This window comes from Myxocyprinus asiaticus, chromosome 39 (genome assembly GCF_019703515.2).
Source record: "Myxocyprinus asiaticus isolate MX2 ecotype Aquarium Trade chromosome 39, UBuf_Myxa_2, whole genome shotgun sequence".
In the NCBI taxonomy this organism is placed as follows: Eukaryota; Metazoa; Chordata; class Actinopteri; order Cypriniformes; family Catostomidae; genus Myxocyprinus; species Myxocyprinus asiaticus.
In genome coordinates, this window is record NC_059382.1 from 41,104,939 (window position 1) to 41,120,602 (window position 15,664).

The 15,664-nt window shown below is 35.8% G+C and overlaps 3 protein-coding genes across 6 annotated transcripts in view; 1 reads left to right on the top strand and 2 right to left on the bottom strand.

Moving 5' to 3' along the window:
• LOC127429794 (intraflagellar transport protein 80 homolog) overlaps positions 1-12,334 on the bottom strand; it is a 41,783-nt gene extending 29,449 nt beyond the window's left edge. Inside the window, exons 1-10 of one of the 3 annotated variants that reach the window (XM_051679006.1) lie at positions 12,296-12,334; positions 11,609-11,706; positions 11,457-11,533; positions 9,955-10,174; positions 7,879-7,989; positions 7,192-7,260; positions 6,611-6,720; positions 5,370-5,459; positions 4,737-4,874; positions 4,366-4,545 (exon numbers count right to left, since the gene is read on the bottom strand). In XM_051679006.1, coding sequence (XP_051534966.1) covers positions 4,366-4,545; positions 4,737-4,874; positions 5,370-5,459; positions 6,611-6,720; positions 7,192-7,260; positions 7,879-7,989; positions 9,955-10,174; positions 11,457-11,495 — 957 coding nt within the window. In that variant the 5' untranslated portion in view covers positions 11,496-11,533; positions 11,609-11,706; positions 12,296-12,334. Of the gene's footprint in view, positions 1-4,365; positions 4,546-4,736; positions 4,875-5,369; positions 5,460-6,610; positions 6,721-7,191; positions 7,261-7,878; positions 7,990-9,954; positions 10,175-11,456; positions 11,534-11,608; positions 12,235-12,295 lie in introns of those variants that run through there. The other 2 variants (XM_051679005.1, XM_051679007.1) reach the window with 2 other exon arrangements.
• The window catches only part of LOC127429809 (tripartite motif-containing protein 59-like), a 226,887-nt gene that overhangs the window by 161,135 nt on the left and 50,088 nt on the right, over positions 1-15,664 (bottom strand). The gene's annotated exons all lie outside the window — the stretch shown is intronic.
• The window catches only part of LOC127429791 (structural maintenance of chromosomes protein 4-like), a 44,532-nt gene continuing 43,432 nt past the window's right edge, over positions 14,565-15,664 (top strand). The window contains exons 1-2 of one of the 2 annotated variants that reach the window (XM_051678996.1): positions 14,565-14,721; positions 15,251-15,368. In XM_051678996.1, the coding sequence (XP_051534956.1) occupies positions 15,263-15,368 (106 nt within the window). In that variant the 5' untranslated portion in view covers positions 14,565-14,721; positions 15,251-15,262. The remainder of the gene's footprint in view (positions 14,722-15,250; positions 15,369-15,664) is intronic. The other variant, XM_051678997.1, reaches the window with a different exon arrangement.

Sequence of the window (15,664 nt, forward strand, 5' to 3'; positions counted from 1 at the left end):
GACAGTGGCATATGTGAAAATGGGCCCCCCGGAGTGAAAAGTGTCATAACTTTAAAACATCCACAGAACCACTGCAAACATGATGAGCAGATTTTTGTAATAGAAAGCACTAAGAAAGAAGCACTATACTGTATAACTCAGTAGATGACACATAATGTGTCCAATAGCATTTTTTCCCAACATGAAGATGTAAGGTGAAAATCTACATGCATATATGAGGGAATATGTGTATTTTAGGTGCTGTGACAAGTCACCATTTTATCGCCTTATTTTGATCACCTTTCAACCTTTTTCTAGAAGTACAAATAAACCAATGTCTCAATTAATATGAGGTCATGGAAATAATTACTGTGTAACATTTTACAACAAGGTTTGCATTAGATATGGTTAACAATTTATAATACAATTTTACAGTATTTATTGATCTTGGCTAATGTCAATTTATAAAAATACAATTGTTTATTGTTTGTTCATGTTAGTTCATACTGTATTCACTAATGTTATCTTATAGAATTTTTAATGTTAAAAATGGACTAGTATATGTAGAAATGACATTAACTAAGATTATTAAGTATTGTTCATTGTTAGTTCATGTTAACTAATGTACAGTAGTTAGGGGTGTGACGATTCACTTAGCTCACGAGACGAGACAATACACGATATTGGGTTCACGAGAACGAGATGATATTTTAACACTATATACACTACCTGTCAAAAGGTTTTAAACACTTACTCATTCTTTATTATAATTTTCTTCTTCACATTTTAGAATAATAGTAAAGTCATCAAAACTATGGAATAACATAAATGGAACTATGGGAATTATGTTGTGACTAAACAAAATCCAAAATAAATCAAAACTGTGTTATATTTGAGCATCTTCAAAGTAGTCACCCTTTGTCTAGAATTTGCAGAAATGTACTCTTGACATTTTCTCAACCAACTTCATGAGGTATCACCCTGAGATGCTTTTTAAACAGTATTGAAGGAGTTCCCATCTATGTTGGGCACTTATTGGCTGCTTTTCTTTATTATTTGGTCCAAGTCATCCATTTCAAAAACTTTTTTTTTTTATTATTAAATTTTAGTTTTATAATGAAATAAATGAATATGGTGGCACAATATTTAAGCATACGCCTTCAGATCAAAAGATTTTTAAGATCATGAGAAACATTTCAGTCAAGTGTTTCAAAACTTTTGACCGGTAGTGTATATGACTGGAAAAATTGTCTTTTATTCGACTGAAAGTCACAAAATACAAAACAATGCAGGTGCATTTTGAAATGTTTTAACTATTCATCTTGTAATGAATGTCACTTCAGTTCTACTTTCTGAGTATGAATTATCATATGCAGTAAAACACAGAACAATATGCAAGCACTGTAAAAGGTTTTGCCACAAACTCAACTGACGGGCTTCTCTCCTGCATGAGTCTCTTCAGACCTGGTTGATTTTAGTTGAGAGCTGCGGTGGTTCTGTAGGAGTCTTTGCATAGTGCTTGTGTTAGCCACGGTGTACGGCACTATTTTCTTACAGTGCTTACATATTGGCTGTGTCTCGTTTGGAAGGCTGCATCCTCCGGAGGTTGCATTTGTCACCGCATGTCATCGAGGTTTTCTCGTTTTTTAAAATTTTTATTGAGAATGCAAAAAAGGTTAACAATAGTATAAATGTAAGTGCATATACATAAAAGGCATTGACAATAGATAAAAAAATAAGAAAAAGACAAAAAAAATAAAAATAAAAATGAAACGAAACATCCTCGATGACGTATGCGGCCGATAAATGCGACCTCCGCAGGACGCAGCCTTCCAAACGAGACACAGCCTTTGTTCGTGTCTTGTCTCTCACTCTGTTGCCGTTTATTGTTTCCACCTGGTACCTAAAATGCTGCCACACAAACGATTTAAAAGTGGCAGCGGCATCTTCTATGCTAATTTCACCCTCACACTCCGTCATGCTGATATCGTGAGACAGCTTTTCACCTCAACGAGAAATATCGTCCTGCTTTAATATCGCGTGATCTCGTGGCACAAGATCTCGTCACACCCTTAACAGTACTTAACTAATGTTAACAAATACAACCATAAGTGTTATCAATTAAAGTAAAACAAAGAAGAAAATGCTGTTTAAAACAGTTTTAATAGTATAGGAGAAATTCAATTTCGACTACCCACAATGTGTAAATGTTTAGGGGAAGTGACCCAATTAAGCCCATCCAAATCTAAGTTTTACATGTTTTCTTATATAAATGTTAACAGCCTTCCAATAAAATGAATATTAAATCAAAGATTAATCTCTCATCTAAACACTCATGTTATGTTTTGTGATAAACTGACAAAATTAAGTTCCTTTATTTAACTGCAAACGTGAAAAGTCTGGAGTGGTCTTATAAGGAACACGTGTCCCATTTAAGCCCACATGTGTTCTTAATAAGCCCACTGTGCTTTTAAACATGTAAATGCTTCACATTTGACTAACACCTCAAATTAGATTCTTTTTGTAGATTTAGATCTCAAACATCATAACCAGTAAATTAAATCTTTAATCCTTATAATTTTTGTTCTTATCTGTTCATTTTTCTCCCTGCAGTGAAAACAGATTCAGTGTGTAGTGTTGACGAGGAGTTCAGTTTAATATGAGGTTCAATGGGTTATTAGGAACAATAGGGGTCAGTGGAAAATAAACCTCAATAATTTAGAGTCATGGTAAACACATAATATTATTTTCATGAATAATAAACACTATATTTTACTATATTTTCACTATATTTTGTTGTTGTTGTTTAAACAAAAGAAATAATTATTCTGCTTTTAAGATTTGAGCAAACAGGCTTTTCAAAGACACTGTTCCTTATAAACCCACATGAAAACAAAGAGCACTACATCTTCTTTGAACTCAAGAAGCTTCTGAAATATTTTCATTGAATGTGTTTATCAGCAGTTTTTATTCATTTATTTTCTTTTACCGCATCTATCTTTGTGAGCATCACTCAGGCAGTGTCCTGAACTAACTCCAGAAACCCGTGAAATCCATCTTTTCAGATACAAAGTATTGCTGTTAAATTCCAAGAAAATGGTGGAATTATGTATAAATAAAATCACATATTTTAAATAGGGCCTATAAACACAACACCTCAAAATCTATATTTGTAAACACATGTAATGAAGAAACACATCTTAGAGTGAAAATATGAGCAATTAATCTTCAAATAACCAAACCATCCTATCTGCAAAGATCTCTGCTCTCTATGTCAGTTTTTTGCGCATTATTCAGCAATGTGTGCGATCTGCGTCTAATAATACTGTGAAAAGAAGCCGCGCTCTCGTTCCCAGCAATGCTCTGCATTATGAATAAATTATGCAGATTAGTGTGTACTGCTTAGCTTTACTTCTTGCTGATTTTAGATACACTGCTGTTATTTTATTTGTTATAACTTTCATTTATTTGTCTTTATGTGATTATTCAGAGCTACTTAATATGTTGTTTTTAGTTTTCACAGTCATTGTAATTTGTATGTTAAATGATCAGGTCTACATGCATTGAACGTTTCCTGCATGTGAGCACTATAGAAACCATTGGACTGCGGAGAATTTCAAAATAAAAGTCATCAATGTTTCTTAATCTTATGACTTGTTCATTTACTCTGCGTGTGTTCGTGCCTTCACGGGGAGCCCCCAGTTCACGCCTGTAGGATGGGCCGGCCCCGTGTTTGAGCATCCGTAACTGCATTTGTAACTTAAATCAAGTCCGTCGGATGTCTTTTTCATGACGACTTCTGTAGTCTACCTAGTGAACTTACTGTGCCATGTCCGGTGGATCAGTGAAATCTGGATGTCACTTTTTTAAGTGCTGTTGCACTGCTGAAGTGATGTTATGGTTTATCAGGTTGACAGAAAACAAAGTGCTAAAGTGAAGAGCTGACACCTCTTGTCGTTATGTGTTCAGACCACTGAGATATATATATATATATATATATATATATATATATATATATATATATATATATAACTACTTTATATTGCACATGTTGGACGCACACCTTAAATTGCATATACATTTTTGGGGAAACCCAGAATAACTGACAAGCCATGTTATTTTGCACATATAAAAGATACATTAGTAGATCAGCTCGGACATTTTTTGTGTGTGCTATCAAGTACTATTACACATTAAAAGGCTGTTATTTCATTAAATGTGTAGTATGCATGTGCTGTGTGCATCAATATGATGGGACAGCACTCTGTCTGTACTACAAGTTAACAGACTTAGTCACTCTCCATTTCTCAAATGCCGAAGTGATTTGTTGTGACTGACACTGATAACAAACATGTGTGTGTGTGTGTTACATGTGGGTGTGTGCACCTGCATAGTGCGTCTCTTAGTGAGAGTGATTTCATAGTTTCTCCACTCCCAGCGCTGCTCTACGACATGAGCGAATAACACGTGTCCATTTCCACACGCTCCCGCCAGCTGAGTGCCATCAGCAGACCACGCCAGACTGAACACACTGCCTGTGCTCGGCTTCTCCAGAGAGTATGACCACTAGACATACACACACAATTGTTTCTGGTCAGCTTAATGACATTTTGAACAGGAGGAGGCACTGCCACCAACACAATCACCAGCCTATGATCTGATGTACTGTTTGTCCTGATGTGTCAGGTTTGACTGTGTGGTTCTCCGTACTAACATACAGTATTAGTGCTAAAGGAGAGTAGATGGTGTGCTCTCACCCCTGTCTTATCACACAGTCTGAGAGTACTGAAGGAGCCCACGGCGAACAGCTCACCGTCAGGAGCCCAGGACACAGCACTGATGGGGTAATCATGAGCTGCACTGGAGAACAGCAGACGCCCATAACTGTCCCACACCTGACCAGCAACACAACACTCATCAACATCAGCCTGAAGCGTCTGTACAGTATCACCCAGATAAAATGCTGCGAGTATCTCTGACACCAAAGAGGTCATGTAATATTGTGAATTAAGTCAATGTTGAAGCTAATGACACTTAGTAGAGTGATTATATTCACAATATAACACAACCTCAAGTGCCTAAACGGTTACTACATAATACAAACATTTAGGACACAAATGTTCTTTTCATGTGAAGTAGATTTAGATTTCGTCATTTAGCAGACAATTATCCTAAGCGACTTGAGGAAGCAATATTTCATACAAAAGTCACCGATATCTGAAGTATCACACTGCCAAGTTCTAAGAGTAGCAGGTGTAGTAAATTAACTAGTGTATTTTTTTTTTTATAGCAAGTGCCATTAAGCTTGTGGTCTGGTTAAGTACTGATGTGAAATGGATTTTGTGCTTTGTAGCGATGGGATGCATGTTGTATTATTTGTATGTGCTCACCTTATATTTACAGTCTTCTCCTCCTGACAGTATGAGATCATTCACTGCACTCCAGTCCACTTTCAGAATGATGCCATCGTGAGCTTTCCACTGGAAGAAAAACAGGTTAAACAATCTCACACATTCATTTATGAATTTAAAGCTGCAGTGTGTCATTTCTGCAGATCTAGCAGCTTAATCAATGACCAGGTTTTCTTAAGCAGGTTTCCCCAACCACCCTACTGTCCTGCCCCTGTCTGCCAAACTCATTGTGTCATTGGTCGAGTCAGAGGTCGACATGAGAGACAGCTCAAACTAACAGAGCGCTATTGGTTTAACTCCCCTGTCCTTTTCTAATATTAAAGACTGCAGTAATACCGTAATATTCTCTAATATTTGAGATTCACTTCACAGAAATGTCAGTATGAGTCTCATTTCATATATAAGAATCAAGCTGCTACTTGCTTTTGTTCACGTCAATCAGATTGATAGTGTTTGAAAGTGTTTTAGTGGCATTTTGTAAATAGAGTTAAATCTCTAATTGTAATTTACATAGACAGGTGTGTTTTTATTGAAAAGAATGACAGAGACTTCATATAAATATTCACTGGGCAGAGCTAATTCAGAGCTCATTGTGTCTCTTTAAACTTTGTGGATGAACAGTGAATAAGATGCAGGTTGTTGCGTTGAAATACCACAAACAAAACTGGCACGACTGTTTAATGTATTTATCTCTGTGACTCTGTGGTGATATCAAAACATCCCAACAGACCTGACCGAGCAACACTGGCCCAACCAATGATGCGAGTTTGGGGCGGGACTATCTGTTTGTCCAACTAACGGAAGATGGAGAAGTGTTTGGGAATTTTTGCAATGCTGTGTGGTGACAATAGTGGCACAGAAATGACATAATTTCATTTATAAAGTCTTCTTAAAGTAAAAGACACATTTTCATTTCTAAGACTCTGTAATCTCATCACAACACAAATCCCACAAGAGGCACTTTGCATTTTTAATTTAATTAATTAAAACTCCTCTTATCTAACCAAATAGATTAGCATAAATGAATATAATCTAAGAATTGATTTTTTTGCTCAAATTGTGTTTATCCTTCAGATATTAGGAATTACTGTGCAATCCTGCAGTGCAACTGTGCTGGTACTGTGTTTGTAAATGTAGAATAATAGCTCAGTCTTGTGACTCATCTGCACAGTCGATGTCAGCTACATGACAGATGCGGTATGTATGTTGTGCTGGAGCACCTGCAGGAGTTTGGAGCTGGGCTGCAGTGGTTTAATGATCAGCTGTCGTCCTGATGTGTACAGAAGTCTGCTGGAGTCTGGAGCCCACGACACAGAGTACACCGGAGACCCTGCACAGAGACACAGGAGTGATGAGTTCAGTATGGATGAATACTAGGCATTGAAGTCAATTAAAAAACACATTGAAGAAACTTGATCTGGTAAAAGTTACGACTGGTCTTGAAGCCTCCGACTCAACTTAACATCAGACATGTTTACTAGAACATACAGTATCTAGATGGTGGAGTTTGGATGCTTGTAGATGAGTGATGCCCTACAAAACCAAAACACAGGAACTTCACCACCACTGAAACTGAGAAAAATGGCATCAAAGTTTTTGCTGGTCAGCCAAATGTGGATTATCAAATAGCCTCATTTGGTTTTCTGTGAATCTGAGTACAGTTGAGTCAATCCCATCTGTCAAAGGACAGATCACAATTTCAATCATAACTCCATTTTGACTAAATGTGTAGTTACTGCATTTTGCCTTGGCAGCGCAGAGTAGTTTTCATGTGTTTAACTAGAGTTAGATGTGTTTTTACCTTGTTGGGCCAGAGTAGACCTCAGCATGCCACTCTTAGACCAGATCTTCAGCTGGCCATCTTCACCAGCTTCACAAACACCAACACAAACATCATCAATGAAAGACGCACAAATCAATTCCATCTCAAACTCTTATAGCAAATGTTTTCATGTGCTTTTCAAATGGACTCATTCTGTAGAAATCACAGACAACTGTAATGTCATTTTTTCATTTCACCGGTTAGTTTACATTTTACTCCACATGAACATGTTTGTCATTTTGCAGATTCTACAGCCCTAATTAGCTTGGATCAGTAATTATGAAGCTACCATCACCCAACGAGGATATAATAAAATATATATGATTTAAAATATAAGAATATATGATTTAAAAACACTGAATATAAGGTATAAATATTTTGGGAAATATTTCAACTACATATTGCACTTAAAAGCACACTTTTAAGAAGCTAAACATATTTGAGAGGGATCTGTTATTTATTAGCATTTCAATATTACAAATATTACTTATTTTCATGTTTCATACTTATTTTCGCATGTACAAATACTCAGTTTTGACCTACTTGTTCATTGGGACAGCATCTAACTTTAGGAAGTGAGAATAACTGTCTTTGTTTGGTTTAGTTATTGTTAATGTAATGAGCTGTACAAATGTGTCTGATAATACTGTATGTATAGAAATGCACCTGTGATGAGAGCCGTTCCATCATGATTCCAGCGTCCAGCGAGCACGGCACCTTTATGAGCCTCCACACTCTTCTCTATACGACCCGATTTAGACACCAGATGCAGTTTACCTGCACAACACAACAACATACAATCACTGGACACACATGAGCAGGTACTGTGTGCGCTTTCAGACAGATCTGAATATATTAGTTTCTCTACCTACAGGAAAAGACAACAGATCTGGGAACAGCCATACAAATGTATCAAACCATCACAGAGCGCAGCATCAGACCTACACAGGTGAATGTCATCATGAAACGTGTAAAATAGCTATTTTCTGATTGATCGCAATCCTCATTTGAATGATCCTGATATTGATTTCTAAATCCCAAGATCATTCCTTAACTTTTACATAAAGTTTACTTCAGTTTTGGTTGTGTTGATTATTAAATGGACCCTGCTGTTAATTTTTAAAAGAAATATTTTTGTAATGTACCAAGTTATAACGCTTCTTGTATATAATTTACAGCATTAGCTGAGAGAGAATTTATTTTATATGTGAGCAAAATGGACATTCGAACTTAAATATACCCAAATGAATGAATTCAGAAGAACTGAATCGAGAGCTTGTGAATTTGCATTAAATCAAATGGGGAAATCTGAACTGATACCTAGCCCTAGTCAAAAACATGTCCAAATCATATTTCACCCCAGAATCAAAAGAAGGAAGTACATTACTATACAGAATATGAATAAGGCCTATTTGAGCACCATTGTTTTTTGCAATGTGCCATTATTTTCTGTGACAAATAACCACATACCCCCAAAATTCTCATTACTGCAATGCCCAAACAAATATATCATTTCCGTTACTGTAATATGAATAAAATAATACAGTATATTATTTTAATTGTAAAGTATTTATACATGATTATAGTAGTTATTGTACTACAGTAAAAAACTAAATAAATAATAATAATATTGTATTCAAGTAATGAGAATCACCATCAGAATTACAAACAAACTCAAAAGTCAAACATGATGCATGAAAGTAATAACACATTCGGTGGGAAGTCTTAAAAAGGTCTTTATGCAAAATATAATTTTATCATTTAAGTACTTTAATTTTAAAGTGAAACTCAAAACAAGTTTTTGTCATTAATTTTGAAATTGTATCAATCATCTTTTGAATTTAGACCTTTTAAATCATTGTATGTCACCAAAAGCAGTAGTTTATTTACTCTAAGGTCATCTTTCTGGGTATTTTTTTAACAGGACAATCAGAATTCTGCTGACATATGGTGTATTGATGAAACACCTTCAGGTGAAGTCTGAAAGAGTGTGTGTCTGTTACTCACATCAGAGTGTGTCCTGCAGACAGACAGCAATCAGGCATAGAGACCGTTACTGATGACACTACACCCGCATACAAATAATTCTCAATGTTCTATGTAATTCCTGGTTGCCTAAAACTGCAATCAGCATGTTGCTGCTCTCCTCTGCAAGTGAACGCAGTCAAGCTCACAAGAGCAGCACCAGATATTGAGTAAATGACACGTATTACCACATGAGCAGGCCCTGAGAATTCTAGACAACAGCTGTCTGGGTCATTTCTCACACCCAAATCAAATGAAAAGAGTAGGGGATTTTGCATAGAGAAAATGAAGCCTCGATTCAGAAAGCTGGAACATAAACACATGACTGCCCACAGTGACACACAATGTTCAGCAAGTGATCAGAAACTCGGCCCACCCAGTCACCGCCCAGCACGCATAAACGTACTAAATTATTCTTTTTCTAATTTTGTTTTTGATTTATATTGAACCTGACAGAAAACCTACAGCTCATGTGAAAGTGACTCATTTTACTGTTCAGTCAGTTGTAAAAGAGGATGTTTACATACAAGTCTTAAAGACAGAGCAGCAAAAAACAGCCAGATTAATTAGTGTCAAAGAGAGAATGAAAAAAAAGAGGCTGTTTGAGTAACAAGTGCAGTTAAGGGACAAATAAAATGCTAAAATATATGATGAGTATGATAAGTTCTGTGGTAACTGTGTGAATACAGATGTCATGAGAAGTGTGTGTTGTTTAACCATCTGAGCTGGTGAGGGCAAAGATCTCGGCCACGGCTTGTTTCTTTCCACTGACAGTCTTGGGGAACCAGTGCAGGTCAATGGGATAAATGTCCTCCTGGAGCTTCACCACAACACTGGTTTCATTGGTGAGCAGGTTCCATCTGAGGATGTGATGATCATCGCTGCAGGAGTACAGCTCATCTGCGGACGTCCAGCCCACACAACTCACCAGCTCTCCATGTGTGTAGGAGTTAAAGAGTGTACAGACAGTTCATCAGCTTTAACCAACAATCCATAATACTGCTGCTGGCAGTAAAGAACAAAAAAAAACAATCCTCATTTATACTCATTAAAGGGTACATATTTGGGGGAATCTCATGAAAACGTGCAGGCCACATTTCACCCCAAAAATCACAAGATTATTTTATTTATTAAATAATATATACCGGTAGTTAGGTCTTCTCCTAGTTTTTTTTGGCTTACGTCATAAAAATATACATGAAAAAACGTATTAGCTTAATTGTGCTAAAAAATATGTACAAATAAAAAAACTTTTAATGGCCCTTAATGGTCCTAAAAATAGGCTTCATTTTCTTTAAGCTCTTATTGTGTTGGGGTCATTTTTGACCCGATAGAGGTAAATCATCATTTTAAATACCACATATTTTTTCACATTTATGTATTTGATTTTCCTTTAAAATACTTTACTTACATTTAGCCTGTTTCCCATACTCTCACACACACGTTTTGTCTAAAAATGGGACTGCATCTTGTTTACAAACATGCACACACAAACACATACAGTCTCACACACACTCTGACAATTCAGATGGAACAAACATAACAAATAAACTATATCAAATGAAAAACTGTGTGGCAACAGCAAAAGTTCAAGCACACATAGTCTGAATAAGGAAGAAAAGTCCACATTTTACTCTCTAGAGACTGATCTGATAATAATCACACATTAATATTCAGCAGTTCATGCAAGAAACAGAATAAAGTTTAAGTACAGTGTATACAAGCAGATATTGTATAGTTGTTTTGATGTTGTTTGGTTGAAAAAAAACTGATTTGGTTGCATATGTTTTGAATACTGAGTTGTTTTTCAGCAGTGATGAGTAGTTAACTAATATGGAAGTTAACAGGAGAATTACTAGAAATTCTCACTTTAAATATGTGTATAAATTTAATGAACAGTTATATTCAAATGAAATTTCATATAAACCTTGATAAAAAAAATATATCCTCACAGATATCACACTGGATTAGCTGTAGGTAATGTATATTTGAAAATGTTAAAGTATTTATAATTTTAGTAAAAAACTGACTGATACTAACATTTATCTTTTTCAGTTAACATGCCACAAATATAGATCTTTTACACATATGAGCGGCTAATAAGTTTAAAACTCAGATTTATAATAACTAATTTATTTATTTTAATTTTGAGTGAATACAGATCATGTTTGTATATTAAAAGAGAAGTGTGTATGAAATCATGTATTTCTATAAAGGATATGTTTGGGCTCCTTCAGCAGAGATGTTTTCAGTCGCATCCTTCAGCGTCTCCTGATGCGTTTAATGCGATATTTCCCTGTGTGACAGAAGAAACTATCAATATCCCATAAATATTGATCACATTATTATAATAACAATGTGAAGTGTTTACCTGACTGGCTGAAGGCGCCGTTGCCACGGAAACGCCTTGACTGCAGTTGCGCTAGCGAGCTTGCTCTCACAAAACTGCTTTTGAATACGCAAACTGATCTAAACAATGATAAGGATACCGAGGGACACTTCAGATTAAACACTGTCCGCTTACATTATGTTTCAGTCGCATTCTTCTTCACACATTATGCGTAAAAACAGGCTGCTGACTGTGTAGTGTACTAGCAGCGTGAAGTGAAGGACAATAACGCCACGTCTACGCACTTCTCGCGAGATGTGACTCCAATCTTTAAACTTCCGTCGTATTGTTTCACTTCTCGCGAGATGTGACAAACTCAATTGTGTCTAATAGAGCAAATGCGATAACAATGACGGTGACCCGTGAATTATCATCATTTATGTAAAATCCTGTGTTTTTACCGATGCAACATTCAGGTGGAAATTTAAAAAAGCCCTAATCTCCAATAATCTGTGGGAAACGGTGTGTTTCAACCCCACAAACAGCACTTTTTGGGCAGTTTCAGCACAATTTGAGCGAAGTACCCATAGACAGCAGTTCTTTTCTGGGTTACCAAAAGAACCCGGAAGTGGCGGAGCGTTTGTTTGTAAACAGTAACTCCATCTATAGAGGATCGTGAAAAAATGTTTGTTTGTTTTTTTTATTTGTTTTTAAATAAAGACTTCCTACCAGCCATAATTCATGTTCGCGATGTCTTCATATATCAGTCTTTCAGTATCAGCTAACCTCACGTGCATTACATGCCACACTGCCACCTGCAGGTGTTCACCTAAACAGCCGGATAGTGTCTGACTCTGCGGATCTGAAGATGAACATCTCAAACACACACGGCAGATTTTCCCGCCATGTGATGAGAGCTCGTTGATTACGAAAACGTTCATTTATTTTTTATTTTTAATAACTGCTGTTAGTTTCGTTTTAGTTTTTGACTTATTTTTTTTATATTTATTTTATTTCAGTTTACGAAAATGTTTTTTAATCAATAATTTTTGTTTCAGTTTTAGTTTACGAAAATAACCTTGGCGCCCTTGCTGATAAGTGGATATAATTTAAATTCTGTTCCTTTAAAATAAAAATAAATATGATGAAAAAGACATTCAATGTACCTGTTATTAATTTCGTCAATAAGAGGTGTGTCTTTCCATCCATTTTTATTTTCATGATAAATGACATCTTTGAGGGTGTAGATGTAGGAATACCATCTGATCTATATGCTGACGACAGAGTTATATAGAAAAGAGGAAAGAATATAAATCATTTAGTTCAAAAAATACAAAACTCAATTAAAAGTGTGGAGGAATGGTCATATGAATTGGTTTCAAAATATCTACATCAAAATCATATGATATTTACAAAAAAGATAATACTGTAAATATTGAAAAACCTTTAACTATATTCAAGGAGAACATGGAAAGGGTTAAAGAATTTAAATATCTAGGATTATGGTTAGATGAAAAATATACATGGAAGAGTCATATTGAGCACATTGAGACCAATTCTAAAAAGGAGTATTTCCGGATGAGTGTGGAGCAGAAAAGGGAGCATTGCTAGATATTTATAGAGCTTTGATGAGATCAAACTTGGACTATGGCAGTATGGTTTATGGTGCTGCAGCTAACTCTCACTTAGAAAAGCTCAATAGAGTTCAATATAGAGCACTAAGAATTTGTACAGGAGCTATGAAAACTACTCCAACCAATGCTTTATTAACAGAAACCAATGAACTACCACTAGACTTGAGGAGGAAATTGTCACTTTCATACTGGATACGACTGAAAGAGGCAGAAAATAACTTTGCGTCATCCATCCTTTTAAAATTTTGGGAATATAGAAAATACACAAGTAGAGGGTTTGGGTGGATTACAGGACAGAGATCTGAAGAATATAGTTTGAATAATATTAAATTCTGCTCTATAGTTGTTCAAAGTAATGTCCCACTATGGGTATTCCCAGAACCTAGTGTTAATATGGAGTTAATTGATAAGAAAAGGGAATGGATTGAAGGAGAAAATTCTGGCATATTTAACACAAGATTACCTAAAGAAACAATATTACAGTCACTTAATTATCTTTACAGATGGTTAAAAGATCCAGTTAATGGTCACGTAGGGTTGGGTATTTCAGAGTTTAAAAAATGCATAGCTAAAATAATTTCAAATCACCTTTCAGTATATACTGCTGAATTAGTAGCTATAGCCTTAGGCTTACAGTGGACAGAAGACGTCAAGCCCAATAAAATAGTAATATTCTCAGATTCTGCTGCCTCAATTTATAGCATTAAAACAAGTAAATTCAGTAGAGAAGACATTTTAATACTAGTATACTAAATCTTCCAAGACTTGGAATAAATGTGCAGTTCTGCTGGGTTTTAGCTCATGTTGGAATAGAGGGAAACAAAGTAGCAGACCATCTGGCAAAATCAGCCCTAAAGGACAATAATACATACAAGTACAAATTAAGGAAAATCATGAATCAAGTATAATATAAGTCAAACATGGCAAATCAGATGGGATATGGATAATAAAGGCAGAGAATATTACAAAATCCAACCATAATCAAAACATTCAATAATAGATGCAGAAGAGAAGTAATCTATTCCAGACTTAGGTTGGGACACACAAGACTAAGCAATGCTTAAAAACGGATAAATGCGTAATATTTAAATGTTAAGAAAATGTTGAACGTGATTATGAGGTGTATAAATTATAGTAAGGAGAGATCAAATCTTAAAGATACGATAACAAAGTGGGAAGAGAATGGAGTGTTAAGGGGAGAAACAAAATGAATGAAGCGTTGTACACTCTGATATAGTTGGCGGTAAACACCTGTTGACGCTGAGTGTAATCCGCCATAAAACAGAAAGAAGAAGTTTAAAACTGGTCACGTGATCCTCACATGCTGCAGTGCGCAGGCGCGATAACGGACTCGGTGCGTCACTCAGTTTACGCGCCATTTACGAGTGTGTGTTTCAGTAAAGCAGCGCGGAATTACTCTTTACTTACTCTAGAAACACGCGATATATGCGGATTTACTTCAGACGACAACAATTATCGGAGTACAAGCGAGGAACGTGAGTGACATAAGCCGAATCTAAAGTAAGGGAGATGATTTTCAGTTTATAAACATCGACACATTAATAACACGATTAACAATCACCCATATATTTCCACAGATATGAAAACACATCTTATTAAACTTAAGTGTGAACTTTTACTTTAGTGTTTTAATTTGACAACATTACATATGATGTTAATGTCATTATATTAAGATTGTTTTTGCGGTCTGAATAGCACGCGATTAGTATGTTATAAACTACTTCTGGTTATTCTCACGTGATATAACTGTCTGTTATGTTCGATGATATTATGATTTCTCCACTTTCTCTTTGTCGAGCTTTCAGAAGTTAATGATAACTCAGTAAAACTCACCTGTCACATTTAGAAATGTTGTGCTTTCTAACTTCAAACTTACCTTCGGCAATAATATCAGGAGACTTGTTTTTGTAATTGCACCATATGTCAACAGTGAAAAGTCTTGAGATGAGCTGTGCTTTCACTCATCAAAAACGATGACTGATGGTTAGTGCAGATGGACATACTTGACCATGTCAAATGTGCTGTTCAGGTCATTGGAATCATGCCTGCAAAAACAACCAAGAGCTCGACGGCTGTGAAGAGAGACGAGTCCGACGAGGAGGTGAACACCGCCCGCAGACAGCCGACAGCAGCAGCTCCACAGGCCGGTAAGATCACTACAACACCAGTGTTTATATGTGTGATTGTTATTGTCAACACTAGTGTTTATATGTGTGATTGTTATTGTCAACACCAGTGTTTATATGTGTGATTGTTATTGTCAACACCAGTGTTTATATGTGTGATTGTTATTGTCAACACCAGTGTTTATATGTGTGATTGTTATTGTCAACACTAGTGTTTATATGTGTGATTGTTATTGTCAACACCAGTGTTTATATGTGTGATTGTTATTGTCAACACTAGTGTTTATATGTGTGATTGTTATTGTCAACACCAGTGT